The 17,006-nt window shown below is 36.2% G+C and overlaps 1 protein-coding gene across 2 annotated transcripts in view; it reads right to left on the bottom strand.

Moving 5' to 3' along the window:
* Positions 1 to 486: 486 nt before the first annotated feature.
* LOC306845580 (thymocyte selection-associated high mobility group box protein TOX-like) overlaps positions 487 to 17,006 on the bottom strand; it is a 56,544-nt gene continuing 40,024 nt past the window's right edge. The window contains exons 5-10 of one of the 2 annotated variants that reach the window (XM_079378458.1): positions 12,627 to 12,878; positions 11,161 to 11,391; positions 8,659 to 8,739; positions 6,279 to 6,635; positions 2,114 to 2,262; positions 487 to 2,027 (exon numbers count right to left, since the gene is read on the bottom strand). In XM_079378458.1, coding sequence (XP_079234584.1) covers positions 1,991 to 2,027; positions 2,114 to 2,262; positions 6,279 to 6,635; positions 8,659 to 8,739; positions 11,161 to 11,391; positions 12,627 to 12,878 — 1,107 coding nt within the window. In that variant the 3' untranslated portion in view covers positions 487 to 1,990. The remainder of the gene's footprint in view (positions 2,028 to 2,113; positions 2,263 to 6,278; positions 6,636 to 8,658; positions 8,740 to 11,160; positions 11,392 to 12,626; positions 12,879 to 17,006) is intronic. The other variant, XM_079378459.1, reaches the window with a different exon arrangement.

Below are 17,006 nucleotides of genomic sequence, written 5' to 3'. Positions count from 1 at the left end.
AGTTTGCTTTAGGTTGAGTATGTAGTATGCAGCAGTAATGTTATGTAGTTTCAGGAACATTGACAGAAATAGGAAAAAATTCAAATGTACTGTACCATTAGATTACTGTTTTTTCTTTGCATAATGTAGAAAAACAGTGACTTAAATGACACTAAGGAAGCATTAAGTGGGAGATCAATATGTAAAAACTTTAGGTGAATTGGTCTGTGGCAGCTGTATGGCAGGGCAGGAATGTGCTCTTGACATTGCAAGGTTTATTTGTGCATTCATAGTTGGAAAATGGATTATTATTATTGCGCTCTGTATCAACAACACTGTGACCCAGTTATGAGATATGAGCGAGGAAGAGAATTAGTGTTCATTATACATAAACTTAAGCTTGACCTTTTTCTGCCAGAGGAATTATGAGGTTCTAAATGTTTCAAATAATATTCATAGAAATATTTTGCCCTGAATTCCTCGCAATGAAACACTCGTGACACTTGTTGATGAATTACTGCACAAAAATGCAGGTTTGCCTTTATTTATTTTCAAACACAATAAAAACTAAATAAGAATTATTCACATTGTTGCCTGGATCAATTCTGTCAAAACAAATGAACAGAAACACATCCCTGGAACTCTAACATAATTACTCAAAAAACACCTACAGTTATTTTTTTTTTCCTTCATAAATAGGCGCAAACAAGTACCATAAAAAGATCTCATATAGACACAGTGTAGAGGAATAGTAAATGATCAGCCATATGCCAGGGTTATACAGCAACTCTCCAATCTGCCACTGTTTCTTCTAATTAACACCATATAAGCATCTGACAGTTTCATACACATAGTTTGGATGACATTAATCAATATGCCAGAAGTGATACAAAAGAAGTATTTTGCGTAATACAAAATAAACTTTTCTTTAGTACTTTCCTTAATGAATCATTTCATGCTACCTCGATGGTTGATGCCATCAACCTTTACGTTTTTAAACTTGGGAAAAGAATACTTCTTTAGTCTCTTTTGTCGGTCTAATCAACAGCGACATCCGCTGCCAAGAAATTACCCCTTTTGGCTAATTATCCCTTTTCGAATTTTAAACGAACTGGTGTGGTCCAATTCGAAATCACATTGTTACTAGAAAAAAAGTTGAATTCTTATACTCTAGGAGTAACACAGATTCTATTTACAGCTTGAAACGAGGGCTGCTTGAAACAACCCGTCCGGCCGTTCATAACCTTCCTATGAGCGACTGTTTTATACTTACAACAGAACTCGCTTTCTAAGGCAGTTGACTAGAAAAGATCATTACAGAGAGGAAGAATGATACGACGAGAAAGAGGAGCGGGGCGAGACGCAGGAGTCATATTATCTGCATTCTTTTTTTTGTGGCTTTTTGTTTCTTTTCTGTTTTCGGATTGCGATTTTCCTCTTTGTACAAAAAAGAAGTTCTGTTTTGGCTTTCGTTCCGCCGTTTGTCAGCGAGAGCTTGGAGTCTCCGACACGCAGCGGTAAGTGCTTACAAACCGATGGATTGACACAACCTTCCTGCGAGGCAAATTGACCTACGCAAGGTCTTAAAAACCTTGAGCAATCTCCAATAAAACACACGTCTACAGGGGGTTTCCATACACGGCCTCTTATTAGGACACGGAACAATAGGAGGGCGTTAAAAGTCAATATCATTAGAGAGGTGATTGCATTGAAACAAATTTTAGCATACAATTTACATGTTCATGCTTGCGATGATTTAAACTCTATTTTAAAGATCCGAAATGTCTGAATGTCAGAAGCTAGAAGGAGATACAAATTCCAAAGCCACCACGGTAGGGTGCACTAAAGTGTGAGCCATGAGAAAGAAAACATTCAAACGTTGGTTTGCTGATGCGTGGATTGTGTCTAGTCTAAAGTAAGGCCTGAACAATCAGGCCCTGAGTAGCTGTACTGGGATGAGGAACTGCCTTGGTCCTGTGAGCGTGAAGGAGCGTGGGGTTGGGCATGTCGATCAGGTCAGGTACAGGGCTTTGTCCCTCTGCAGGGCTCTGTGGAGGGAGATTCAAACAAGTCAACATGGCTGCCGCAGATATTTTGCGTATATTCCTGATTGATCTCGCTAGTGTCCACTCACCCGTTGCCGCAGTAGTCAGGGGTCCAGTCCAGGCCCTGGGTCGGTCCGTTCCTGCAGCCCGTGCGGTAGTCCATTGAAGGGGACAGGCCAGGTCCAGCGGAGGATGTGACATTTACCATGCTCTGATACTCTGCCTGAAGGGGGAAACCCTGAGAGGAGAGCAGCAGATTACATATTAGATCTTACATGCTGCAGGTCCTATAGAGTATGAGAGCAAATGGGATCTGTTATATAATGATAATCATTTATATGCCAGTATTGCAGCACAATGTTAAAGGAATAGTTCTGGTCAAAATGAAAATTCATGCATTATTTATTTATTCACGATCATGCTGTTTTATGTCATGCTGTTATCAGTAAAACACAAAAGTAGACATTTTTAAGTAACGGTTACGCAGCTCTTCTCATAGTGACCAGGGGAAGCCATACAATGGCTTTATGTGAGGAACTGAAGTTATGTAAGTAGCTGAAAATAGTATAAGGGTTGTGCAAGTAATATTGTCATTGGCTACACATATGCTTGGGATCAGGACGATTTTGGAAAAGTTTTTGAAAGAAGTCTCTTATGCACACCTAGGCTGCATTTATTTGATCAAAAATACAGCAAGACAGTAATATTGTGAAAGATTATTACAATTTAAAATAATTCTGTTTGAATGTGATCGTTCAGAAACCATTCTAATACACTGATTTTGCGCACATTATTACTAATGTTGAAAACAGTGCTGTTTAATATTTTTGTGAAATCCGTGATTTCATGATACATTTTTAGTTCAGGATTTATTTTCAGCATTTATTTGAAATAAAAGCTGTCATAATCAATTTAATGCATATTTGCTGAATAATAATAAAAAAAAAACTTGACCTGCAAACTTGTGAACGGTAGAGGATGATTATCAGTGAATAATGACTTAAATTTGGGTCTGTTCACACAAATTGTATGGACTAATTTTATTTATTTATTTGTCCTTTTTGGAGCTTGACATATTAAAGCTATAATGACAAGACTTCTGTCATGACTTCTCGGAGATGTTTACTTTTGAGTTCCACACAGCAAATGGGTCTGGAATGGCATAATTTTCATTTTTGAGTGAACTGTCCAACTAAATAAATATTTTAACAGTGAGTTGTATTAAAGCCTGGCATCAGAATGCTGAACTAGCTTTCCTGTTTTTCTTTTTTGCGAGAGAAACCAGAGCAAAGCAGCTCGTCCAATCTAATTCCAGCAAACATCCTACAGGATCTGAAGTGGACATGATGACAGTGTAATGCAAGCAGCTTCAAATGAGCATTAATGAGGAACTGCATTCGGTGGTCGGGGAGACCGGTGGGGGTAGACGAAAAATAAACGAAGCAGATATTCTAATTTGAAGACTTCTTCTCTGTTCTTAGCCTAAGAAAGACTGCATGTGAAAAGGAAGTTAATCTCAGTGGTACACAAGAGAATCTGCCTGAAAGAGCAAGACAGCAGGTGGCTGCGTTTTTTTCCCCCTCCAGAGATTCTACCTATTCATGAATTGTTCCTCAAATTCTTCTCCTTCATTCGATCACAAAGGCTCCATCTGCCCCTTTGTGTCCCTCCCCCTCCAACATCGCCACACCTCCCCCCAGCTCGGCTCGGCTAACCGAAAAAGTTGAACTGAGCGTTTTTGTTTGCTCTCCACAAATATGCAAAAATGAACGAGGATTATTACTCCCCTTTGGATTTAAAAACTCTCCCATAAAGGCAGGATCTGCGGAACAGGCTTAAGAACTCCCCAAACGGAGGAGAGAAAAGCCAAGTTTAAGCATTCGTACTCTCCTCCAAAAGATTGACACAGCCATACAAGGAGCCCTGTGGTAATCTAAAATTGGACTTCAGACAAATTCACACTATAATCTGCATGAAAATTAGACACTTTTTTTGCCTCACGACGATGATCATCCACGGCAATAGTTAATTTTCCTGCTGAGGAGTGATAAAAAAGAAGCACATGAAATTCAATCAAGTAGTTGCTCTTTTAAATACGTTTCCCAGAATTCCCAGCGGGCACAGGAAGAGAAACTTCCAACAATAGGCCTTTCATATTCAGATGTGAATGGCGAACTTTTTCGCAGTAACAGTTTGAACTGGAAATATGTTTTTCGCTTTCGTCCTTGATGGAATCTATACATTACCATGTATTTCCTTACCGAAAAACACAATTCAAACACAAACAGCTCGTCACTCAACACCGGCCCGGCGCATCCCTTGGTGAAAGATCAAACCTCTGTCATTGGATAGCGTGTCACCTGTTCTCCTGACCACCTGATTAATCTCTCTTTATGAAGCTAATCCCTGTTTACCCCAAGACAATGTGATTCTCCTCCCTCTCCTTCTCTCCAGCACCAGTCAGCCCTGCCTCCCAGCTGATGCTCATCTCTTAAAGAGCTTCCAGACACAAGGGTGCTATTCATTAGGACCTCATTACAACCTCATCTCAATCCCACTGAAGTTCCAGCGCAACTCAAGGCTATTAAGACATGAAACGGATCAACACGGAACTCACTGTGAGTGCTTAAGGAGACTTGGGCTTCAAACCTCTCCTTAACCACCTCTGCTTGAGATCTCTATTAGAGGAACGAGGGTTTAATTAGCACCGATGCTAATAGTGAGGCTGCGTGTTAACGTAGAGCTGCAGTCGAAGCACCCTCTTCCTCCTCTCACATAAACACAGTGGAAGTTATTTCAAAAGAGGTCTTTTTCTCTTTAATTAGATTTTTTGGGGGTTTGTGTGCGAACGGGTAGAGCCTTTATTTGCTTTCTCTGCTTTGCTGTTGTCTACGTCCTCCAAAACCAGCCTTCTCCTCCTATACACTTTAGCAGAGAACTAATTTCATTTCCTTCGGCCCGGTCTGAAAAACTGTTTTCATCAGATAGCTGAGGCGTTTTGTCTTCCACACTGATGTATTCATCAATCTCAATGGGAGTTTTTTTGTGCAACCTTAAGTCACATCCAAATCCTAATGCATCTGTTTATTACAGAGAGAAAATTGAAAATCTGTCTGTGTGATATGCTGGGATTTTTTTGCACAGTGTGGACATAAAACAAGCTGGCAGATATTAATGGTTCCTCTCTTGACCTCATTCTCCGGCACGAGAGATAGGCTGAAAGGGCCGGAAATGATGAAAAATGAAATGGTGCTGCATCTGCTGCATAAACAGCACTTCCTCCACTCTCACATTCATACACACACATACGCTTCACTATCTGCTCCACGATAATGTATAATGGAAATTGGAGAAGAATCAGACAAGGTGGGTTCTCGAAGAAGTATATGGAAAATAGATTGGAGTGGGGAGCAGATCCTTTAATTGGCCCGGCTTGGTGTCTGTCTTTCCTCTTTTTGGTCTTGCTTTAATAACAGTGAAAAGGCTGCTAATGTCTTTCTTGATTAAAGTCAACATGAAATAGAGTTTACAGCCTATTTTACTTCCAGAATGGGATATATTTCACATTACAAGAAAAAAAAAAAGGGCTTGATGCTATCCATTGGGAATTGATTAGATGGTGAAAAGTTCTCTCTATAAGTGGTCTTTGGTTGGGGTCAATCGTTCACATGAAGTGCAAGAGAGCATATTAAACAATTAAATTTAGGTCAATTTAGATTAATTAAATTAAAAGAATTCAATTTCATGCTGATTTTAAGTTTGTTTGAAAGTATGAATTTCAATATTTATGTATGTGGATGGTGGGGACTAGTGATATGGCACCAAATATTATGTTCAGTCATAAAAAGTTAAATGAATATATTACATAAATGTATTTTTGGTGCCATGGAATAAATATAAACTGTCTCCAAACTTCTGAAAATTATGCTTATGCTCACCCACTCATGCACTAATTTGATAAAAAATACAGTAAAAACAGTAATATTGTGAAATAATATTAGAATTTAAAATAATTGTTTCCTATTTTCTTTTATATCTTTTTATATCTTTTATAACATTATAAATGTCTTTACCGTCACTTTTTATTGCATCTTTGTTTAATTAAATTATGAATTTCTTTCTTTTTTTTCTTTCTTTTGAAAGGTATCACATATAGGAACTTATTTTAAATATACATGTTGACTCAAAATTCAAAAGTATCTAAAAAGCAAAAAGTGCATTATTCATAGTGAAAATGATCAATAGATGTCTCACCTGGGCCATGGATGGGGAGTGCAGGGGCATCGGGTGGCTGCTGAGCTGCTGTTGTTGCTGGTGGAGACTGTGGTGCTGGTGTAAGGGGGGGCTGATCTGCAGCGGAGGCGGGGACGAGCCCGCCATGCTGCCCATGTTCACTGCTCCTGGCATGGGTGCGCTGGGCCGGGATGCACCGCCTCGGGCTAGGCCTTGCTGCATCGGGGGCAGGTGGGCACTGAGTCCTGGCTGATGGTGGTACGGAGGAGCCATGTAGAGACCTGGGTGAGACTGGCCTGCCCCGGAGAACACTGGTGGCTTAGGTCCGAGCATCTGAGAGGCCTGTGATACCTTCACATCTCCTGGGTCATTGTAGCTCTAGAGAAAGTAAAAAAAAAAGTGGTTTAGTTGTTGGTTGTATAAATGCTAAACAGGTTTCTTCGGGTTAATCATTCTCAGCTTTTAAATGCCTGTTGAATGTTGCATGACCTAAACGTTTCTTTTAAATATATGTGTATATACTATTTACTAAATACTAAATATATAGTATATACTAAATACCGACTACGTAACATGTATACACTGCTGCTCAAAAGTTTGGGATCAGTAAGATTTTTAATGTTTTTTAAGGGAGTCTCTTCTGCTCATTTTTATTTTTAGGCTATATTTATTCGAACATGTGATGGTTTTTCTTTGATTCTTTGATGAATACAAAGTTAAAGAGCAGCATTTGTTCAAAATGTAAATCTTTTCTAACAATATAAGTCTTTACTATGACTTTTATTCATTTAATAATAATTGAATAAAAGTGTTAATTTCTTTAAAAAAAAGAAAGAAAAAATGTACTGATCCCAAACTTTTGAATAACTTTGTATATTGTAACACAAAATGTATTTTTTAAATAAATGCTATTCTTTTTATGTTTTTATTAATCATAGAACAAAAAAAAAAAAAAAAAAAAGTCACAGGTCCCCAAAGAAATCTGAAGCAGCACAACGGTTTCCAACATTGATTATAAATCATTATTTTAGATTGATTTCTGAAGGATCATGTGACACTGAAGACTGGAGTAATGATGCTGAAAATTCAGCTTTGATCACAGTAATAAATTATATTTTAAAGCATATTAAAATGGAAAACTGTTTATTTTAAATTGCAATAATATTTCACAAAATAACAGTTTTTTTCTCTGTATGTTTGATCAAATAGACAGCCTTGATGAGCAGAAGGAACTTCTTTAAAAAACATAAAAAATACTGATCCCAAAATCTTGAGCGGCAGTGTATATATATGTACTGTATAAATGTATGTATACATTTGAAATGTTTAAATTATTATATTTATATATGTTTATTTAAAAATGTATTAAAAATCTAATGCCGTCAAATGATTAATCACGATTAATCGTTTTTGTTTACACAATATGTGTGTACTGTATATATTTATTATGTATATATAAATACAAACACAAACACATGCATGCATATATTTAAGAAAAATGTTATGTTTATATAATAAATGTATTTATATATAATATAAATTATGAATATAAATATATACATGTAAATATATACTCTGTGTGTGTACTTATTAGTGCTGTCAAATGATTAATTGCGATTAATTGCATCCAAAATAGTTTTTGTTCACATAATATATGTGTACTGTGTATATTTATTATGAATATATAAATATACACACGCATGTATATATTTAAGAAAAATATGTTACATTTATATATTTAATATATTTATATATGATGTAAATATATACATGTAAATACATGTAAATATTCTCAAAATATATGCTTTATGTGTGTGTATTTATATATACATAATAAATATATACAATATACACACATATATTGTGTAAACAAAAACTTTTATTTTGGATGTGATTAATTGCGATTAATCGTTTGACAGCACTAGTATTTATATATACATAATAAATATACACAGTACACACACATATGTGACCCTGGATCACAAAACCAGTGATAAGTAGCATAGGTATAATAGCCAACAATCCATTGAATGGGTCAAAATTATTGATTTTTATATATATATATATAAATATGATACAAATATATATTTTAATATTGGTTTTCTCTGTATATTCCACTCCATCCTGCTCACAATATTTCCATTCAGGTTGCACGCCTTAAATTTTGCTATACATTATATATATTAAATATTGGCTTTCTTGTAAACAATGATAGTGTGAGATTTGTTTCACGCTCTCTTCGTAATATTTCCATATAGGCGTGTGATTGGAAGTCTATTTATTACTCAATCTGTCTCAAAAAATATCTCTAAACTGCCAAACAGGAACATCTCCTGATGTCACTTCTCAAACGTCACAGTTTTAAAGCATGTATGCATATCAATAGCCCAGAGTCATTTACCTGAGACACGAGGCTCGCTCTGTACGCAGCCAGCTGTTTGAGGTACTCCTTCTTTGCGGTTTCTGTTTTTTTCTTGTACATCTGCCATGTTAAAACAAACAAACAAAGAAAAAATATATATTAAGAGGCCAAAGCTGTTCTTCATGTTCCAGTGCACAATTATTCTTAGAAATGGGATCTAATGGCAGTCCATTTATGAGCCATAATGCGTAATTGTTGTTGGAGCACTGAAATGGTGCTTGAGTGCAGCCCACTTTATCCATCGCTTGTTCTTCTGCCTTTATGGACTGTCCATATTTCCCCTTTCAGTTGGGGCATATGTGTAATTATTTGCCCATCAATACATCTGTGCTGTTATTACCTCAACCAATAGACCTCTACTAAAAAGACAAGAGCACAGGAGAGATAGAGAAAGAAAAAAAACAGCAGCAGAGAGACATGATGTTCTTTTATCAGACAAACATCCTCTCCCGAGTAAAAGTACTTTTAAGTGTTTTCATCAGCTTCAAGAGCACAAAATAAACGACTACAAAAAATAAAACTGCTTTTTATGACTGTAGATGCTGTCTGGTGGGTTTGGTGAGAGAAATGGGTACTTTCACTTGTGTTTATTCTGAAATCAGAAGCAGCTCTCGTTTTTGTTTTTTTTTTGCCCATGCAGTTCCAATGTTGTCTTGCACTCCAATGACTTTCATTATATAGATAAAAACAGCTGAAATGTTCTTCAAAATATCTTCCTTTGTATTTTGTCATTTCGGGATAAATTGTGCGTTTTTTTAAATGTTTGGTTACACTTTTTAAGATTTTACAAGTCCTTGTTACAGTGTAATAATACATTTAAGTACTGAGTAAACTATATTGTTAGGGTTACTTGCATGTAATTATGCATCATTTATTGTTATTATAATAGTAAGTAGGCTACATGTTTTAAGCACTATGAGAGGAACCAATAATTTAAAATAGTCTTAAGTAGTTTGAAAATCAACTTTGGGGAGTAACTAGTTACATGTGACAGAATTACATAATTTAATTACAAAATAAATGTAACTGTAATTTAAAAAAATGTAATCGAAAAAATGTGTAATTAAATTACAGTTACTTATGAAAAGGTTAAAGATTACAAAGGGAGTTACATCTGAATAATTTCCACACACAAACAGATTTGACTGATTTCTTTCCAAAACCGCATTGACTGTTCTAAAATTTGAGACACCAATATTTCAGGAGTTTAGGACACATGCTTATTTGATAACTATTTTATTTCCTATTTGGGTTTGTATTTATGCTTTATTTTTTAAGGTTAACAGTTGTTTTTTTCAAAAGCATTGTTAGATGCCAGTATTTACTGTCATATCTATGTAAAGATTTGATTTCAAAAAGATTTGCTTAGATATTAAACGATATCTTATGATTAAATCGGTATTTAACCACAGAACAATCTCAAAGTAAAAATAGGTGCTAAAGTATGATTTTGTGGTGGATATGCTTTAAAATTAAAGTATTATATTCTTTTGAAGTCTTCATTTTGAAAGTCTGACAGCAATTACACTGTAAAAAAACAAAAACAACAAAAAAAGTTGAGCCAACTGAGCCTAATTTTAAGGCAACCAGCTTTTTGCAGATTTTTGAGTTCTATCAAATTATTTTTGTATAAACTTAAAACATCAAGTTGAGGAAACTCAAAAAATCTGCTGAAGCTGGTTGTCTTAAAATTTTAAGTTGGCTCAACTTAGTTTTTTTTTTTTTCAAAGTGTAGTGTTGAGTACTACTTTAAGGTTAACCCTGCTGCTTTAAATGTTTGAAAATGATTAACATTTGAAAACATTTATTAAAAATGTAGAAAGGTAATCAAATGTAATCAGTTACATTACTTTAATAAAGTAACTGAAATAGTTACATTACTTATTGCATTTTAAATAGGGTAACTTGCAATCTGTAACCTGTTTAATTTCCAAAATAACCTTTCCAACACTTTTAAACCTGTTCAGAATGCAATCAAATAAAAAAATGCTGTTGCTTACTACACTACAGACTGTATTCATGTCAAATGTCTACCGAAACTTGAGAAAGCGATTAGCAGACCCCACAAAACCTTTGTTTGTTATGTTCCAATAAAAAAATTTCTCACATGTTGCATGTGTTTTCACACCTGACTTTAAGACTTCCCCTACCATGCACAACCAAGCTGATGTTAGACCACAGCACCACTGCGGAGACAATGTTATTCTCTGATTGCACAAGCGGAAATCAACAAATGTTCTGACCAACATGTGCGTCATCGCATCTGCTGTCATAACAAATCGTTATGTGGATATACTATTGTATATACTGTAGATAATACCTTATATAATAAACAAAACATGTGCTGTGTGTATAGAAACACACAGTAATCTAATTCCTCCTACATTACCTCAGTCTTTATGAGTCAGCCACAAGATCGCAGCAAGATAAAGGAACTTTTCATGTTTGCACGAGCAAGGTTTACTAAAGAGAAAAAATCACCTGTTTCTGTTCCTCGCCCAGGCCGTCCCACATGGAGGCCACTATTTTAGAAACCTCCCCAAATGTGGCATTAGGGTTTTGGCCTTTGATAGCTGCCTGCGTGTCTCTGAAGAATAGAGCGTAGGCTGACACTGGCTTCTGAGGCTCATTGGGGTCTTTCTTCTTCTTCTTCTTGGGGGTTTTGGGCTTCTTGGCCATGTCTGTGGCTGCTCTCTTCTCTGCCCCATTGATCTGAAAAGAGAGGGGCTCATTATTGTAAACAATAGATATCCAATTAGATTAAGCCATAATAACAGCTTCGTGAATGAATCATCTTCCTAAAGATAGTTAGTGAGCCTTGTCTCCAAAGCCTGGAGCTACTTTTTAAATTTTAATGACTATTGTGCATTATTCGTACTGTATGTACCAGGTTCCCACGCATTTTTACCAATAATTTTCCATGACAACTTTCCAGTTGTTTGTGATAACTATTTCTATAAAGACTGCAGCTGCAAAGAACAATTTCTAGAAAATGAAATATTAATTTTAATATACCGCATCTATAGGGTGTTGTGATTATTACATAATTGCCTTTTTACGGTTACAGATCTGTTCACTTTAAAGGGCAATCAATTGCATGTAGAAATACCATAAAATGCCAATTTGTTTTAATTTTTAGTATAGCAAAGAGTCATTTTTGCATTAAAAATGACAAGATAAATAATTTATTATAGATATATATATATATATATATATATATATATATAAACTATGATATGTATCATTCAAATAGTTTAAATATCTAAGTATTTATAAGCCTTAAAATAAAACAAAACATAAGTTTCCTTAAAATAACATAAAATTTGTTTCCAAGTTCAGTGTGAAAAAATATTTTTTTATGGTGTATGTGTGTTGAGTTACCCTTTAACACTGTAACTGTTAAATGATCTAAAAAGACAATTAATTTAATTACTTGTATGACAATTAGTCACCAGCCTAAAGCTTTATAATCATAACAGTCCTAACTATAAATCTTTCCACGACATTTTAATTTAAGTGCATGAAATATCAGAGTGTGACACTTTATATAAACACGAGCAGCTCATAATCGTGTATGTTTACAGCTCTTGACTTGCTGAACCGTGTCTTCTGTGTTAGGAAACAAGACGCAAAAATATCTTAGCAGAGCATATAAACGACCACACTTTCCAGAGGATCAGTACTGATGTGAGTTTTGGAGAAAATGTACTGTAATGTATTGGCTGTGAAGAAGAGACTTGAGGCAGATCAGTGTCTTAGCAAATCTATGTTTAAGGAAACATGGCAGTACAACTTGCTGAAAGGTCAGCAGTGACTCATTCCTTTTAATACATATTTTGCCACAGTGCATAAAATAGTCTATGTGACCGTGTGTGTGTGTGTGTGTGAGGAAGATAAGCTTTTATATTCATGAGATCACAGAATGGGTAAAACACACTCTCTCTCACCTTGGCAGCATCTTCTGCATCGTCCTCATGCACAGAGCTGGAGGGGGAGGGTGTGGCTGACTTGCTCTCTGGTGGAGATGGGGAACCATGGGTGCCATTGTTGTTATTCAGACCCAGCTGAGTATTGAGTTGTGATTGGTTGATAGTGGTCAGCTGACCTTGAGGAACCATGCCAGGTTGGACCCTGGGTCTGAGCGTGTCCACCTGAGGATGGCCGCCGTAACGGGAGTCTGAGTTGACCATTTGCTGCATCTGGAAGATTAAAAATAAAACTTAATTTCATAAAACAAAAATACCTAGACTTCCAAATGCATCTTTCAAATAAATGGATCGTCAAGGCGTTCTGTTGGTTGCTGGTTAAAGGAATGAAAGTTTTAAGCATAATGTTGTAGCAAAATCAACTTCAAAAATCAAAATCAAAAATGAAATGAGGCACTAATAATATAAGGGAATGGGGCCACTTTTATAAAATCACAAATGTAAAGCATATAATTTGATATAATATTATAAAGTTTATAATATATATAGAGAGATCAAAATCACTTACACTTAGTGCATTGTTTGAGCTGTAAATCTGTTAAAATCATAATGATCATTTTAAGGGTTTAGGGTTTAAGAAATTGTATTGTCATGGCGATGAAGTTGTAAAATTATAACTTTTCATTGAAAGGTTAGTGAATTCTTCACATTAAGATCATGCTGTTTATTCCTTGTGCCAGTACCACTGAAACATTGAATATTTTTTCAGCATATGCGAATTGGCCCAATACACAAATTTATTTGTTGTAATCAACATTATGCCACAAAAAATTGTTGATTAAGCTTAACTTGTACTGAATCTGAAATATGCAGTCACACTTTATTTTAAGGACCAATTCTCGCTATAACACACTATTGACTATGACTTTTGCCTCAATAAACTCCTAATTTGGTGCTGTTATTAATAGTTAGTAAGGTGGTTGTTAAGTTTAGGTATTGGGTAGGATTAGGGATATAGAATATGGTCATGCAGAATATGTGCTTTATAAGTACTAATAAACAGCCACTATGTTAATAATATGCATAATAAGCAACTTAATAGTGAGAATTGTTCCCTATACTAAAGTGTTATCAAATATTCATTTAAAAAGTAAAAGTTGCAAGAATTATTAAAACTAACTAGCACTAATATCTCCATCCATACCTAATGACAGGTTTAGGTTTTTTCACTATCCTACTGCTGTGAATACTAGTCAGTAGCAGGGTGTAGAAACATTGCTTTTGTACACTGTATCTGGGGGATAAATCACTTCCGACAAGGACAAGCTCTGTAGCTGTAGTCCGTCACCTGACACCGTCTGAAGCAACAGGTGACCTGAAATGTACCCCACGCCCACCATTGTATGCAACACAAAGCCCCCGACAGGTGGAGCTTTGGGGTTAGAGGCTACGGGCATTTCTCTGAAGGACAGGTGACTCTGTGCCTCCCTCCCCCCATAAACACTTCAGACACACTGGACCCTCATTACTCAAAACATACTGAAATTGCTTTCTAACATCTCTTATTTCAAAGAGCACTGAATAATGCTAATGCAAATATTTCACATATTTCATACTGTCAGAAGCTGACAGCCACACAGGGAAAAGTAGTGTATAATATTTAAAAAAGCAGCATGTAATGCATTTTTGAGTGGTGCTGTGATACTTGGGTGTTATGGATGATTGCCAGGGCTTTTATAATTTTTCATTTAAATTAAGTGATAAATATGTTTTAAATTTACAGTTTAATTTTATAGACAACAATAAGACCCTCATGTGTTTACCTTGATTAATTAATTCATGAAAGTGTTTTTTATGTTTTATGTGTCATGGAACATCGGAAAGACTATTAATTTCCGAGAAATCGGCATGTATCCGAAAGCAGTTGACTGGACGGATTAATGACAAGACAACATTACACAGCAATACGGAGGAAATTCTTCAATCCGTGCGGTTTTAGCGGTTAACTGACTAATCATAAACTGACACGGGTGAAAATGTCAAGTTCTCAGTGAGGTGGCTGGAAAAAAGATTGCAGTGGAAAACTGTTCAACTTTTTTAGGGGGTTTAACCATTACAATGTTAATGGATAGGAGAAAGTTTCATTTTTCAGCGAAATGCATTCACCTATACGCACCTCATTAATACGCTCTGTGTTTCCAGTATTATACCCTTCCCACTCAATTTCTTGTGAAACATCTGTATTTTCTTGGGGGGACTTTTTCTGCTTTTTAACCAGACAATACCCACCTTGTGTGGGTAATTAGACGATGTGGTCAGTCTTGGGTAGAAAACACATTTCAACTTAAAACCACACGCGCTGATAAAGGTCACTTTCTATTTCTTGCTAAAACAAAACCTAGAGGCAGGACAAGCTCTCTGGTAGTAACTAAGAGTGAAATTAAAGACAGATTGTTTAATCATATCGCAACAACTAGCGAAATTTCCCAAGTTAACGTCGAGCAGATCAACATGGCTGCTGAAAAAAACTCAAATCGTGTTTGTCAGAGCGAGGTTGTGATGGTATTTATCATCTGAGCTCACCATTAATCTCCACTACACAGAGGACAAAGGCTTGCCAGGCATGAATAGAGGTCACGTGACAAGGTCACAGACAAAAGCCCTAAAGGTTGCCTGTTCTGCACTTTTTAAGTTTTAAATAACAAATGGCTGCCTGGGCTGTTTTTTCATCAGATCCACTGACCCATTCTGCAAAGGAGGTCACACTCATTTGATATCAATTTCCTTTAAATCACAGGGCAAATTGTAATCACACATACAGTAGGAGACTATTTGCATGCTTATCTTCCTATAGTGCGCGACAGAGACATATGAAAGAAACGAGAGAACCCCAGCTTTCTATGGAGTCCAATGACATTTTAAAGGGAGGAAAATAATGTCTACTTTACTCCGGCTGTCACTTCAGGGGCACTTTCATGTCCTTCTGTTTCCATTAAAAAGGTATAAATAGCTTAAGTGCTGGACTAGATCAGAGCCAGTTGTTTGCTCAGGGTAATAAAACCACAGCCCAATGATAAGGACTTTTTCAGGCAGAGTAATGAGGGTGTATTTCATGTCCCTGCATTACTGTAGATCTTTATAAGCTAAAAGACACGCTGGCTTTTTGTTTACCCTTTTGATCATTTGAAATATATTCTGGCATAATCTTAGCGATTAATTTATTTTGCTCTCGAGTTAATCCCCTTCAAAATCGTATTTTATTTGATTTATTTTTGGGTAATAATAGCTTGTCACAGTCCACACGAAGGAAAACACACAATATTTATGACATGCAGGAGTACATATGAGAAGTGAGGTAATTTGGAGTATAAAAGCTTAAAGCCGTATTACACCATCTGTCATTTGGACATGCCAGTTTAATTGCTCGAGCTCGAATTTTACACAAGCGCACGCAAATACCTGTCTCTTATTAAACGTCACTGTAAATGATCTATGCGAAAGCAGCCTAATAGAAGTGGCATTTTCAAGGTCTCAAATGTGTCCGTTTTGCAGCGCACAGCAAAATACTGCAAACTGTAGGCTTTGCTGCAAATTTACAATAAATGGAGATTTATGTCCATTACTGTTCCTTTTTTTTATTTAGGCCACCGCTGGATGAGGATTTAGTGGCTTTTGCGCTGATGATGGACGATCTCGCTGCTTTTTGCCGCTCACGCCCTCTCTCTCTCCTCCGCTGTCAGCTCTGTTTAGATTTGCACATTTTACACACATCAACTTGTGCTTATTTAAGCGGACATGTGGCTTTCTGGAAAGCAAACCTTACCTGAGCGTTTCCAATAAATTCGTCGCGTTTTATGCGAATCACCGAGCTCATCAGAATGGCCCGATGAGATCTCATCTCCTACATTATACGTTTAAAAAGCAGTCTTTCCCGTTTCTCAGAACTAGGGGGATCCATTTAGCCATTCGCCGACATTTACTTTCATTCTTTTTAATGGAACGAGCAGAGACGGTGAAACCTTATGAGATAATTTTCCTTTTAATCTAATACTTTTTAAGGTGAAGCACATTTCACTCAACTATCTCTGCTGGCTAAACAATGCAAGCTCTGAGACCTATAAAATGAATGCAAAATGTAAGAGGCCCATAAATGCACTCTCTGTTCCACCAGAGAAGGCAGCTCCAACAGGCTAATGCCGAGAGAAAATTAATTCCATCAGCTAGCTCTTTCATTCTCCACTGCAGCTACAAGCTCTCTGTCCCGTTGCCTGGCAACCATAATTCATAGCCGCTCTAAATGGATGTTCTCCAAGCACTGAGAACATTAAGGTGAAAAGAACAAATGCCTTTGTGAATCTCAATATCTTTCAGTGTGCATGTCACTCTGTGTGTGTGTGTTTT

This window comes from Barbus barbus, assembly GCF_936440315.1.
Source record: "Barbus barbus genome assembly, chromosome: 26".
NCBI lineage: Eukaryota > Metazoa > Chordata > Actinopteri > Cypriniformes > Cyprinidae > Barbus > Barbus barbus.
The sequence above is the reverse complement of the archived record's forward strand: the minus strand, read 5'-3'. Positions and strand labels throughout refer to the sequence as shown.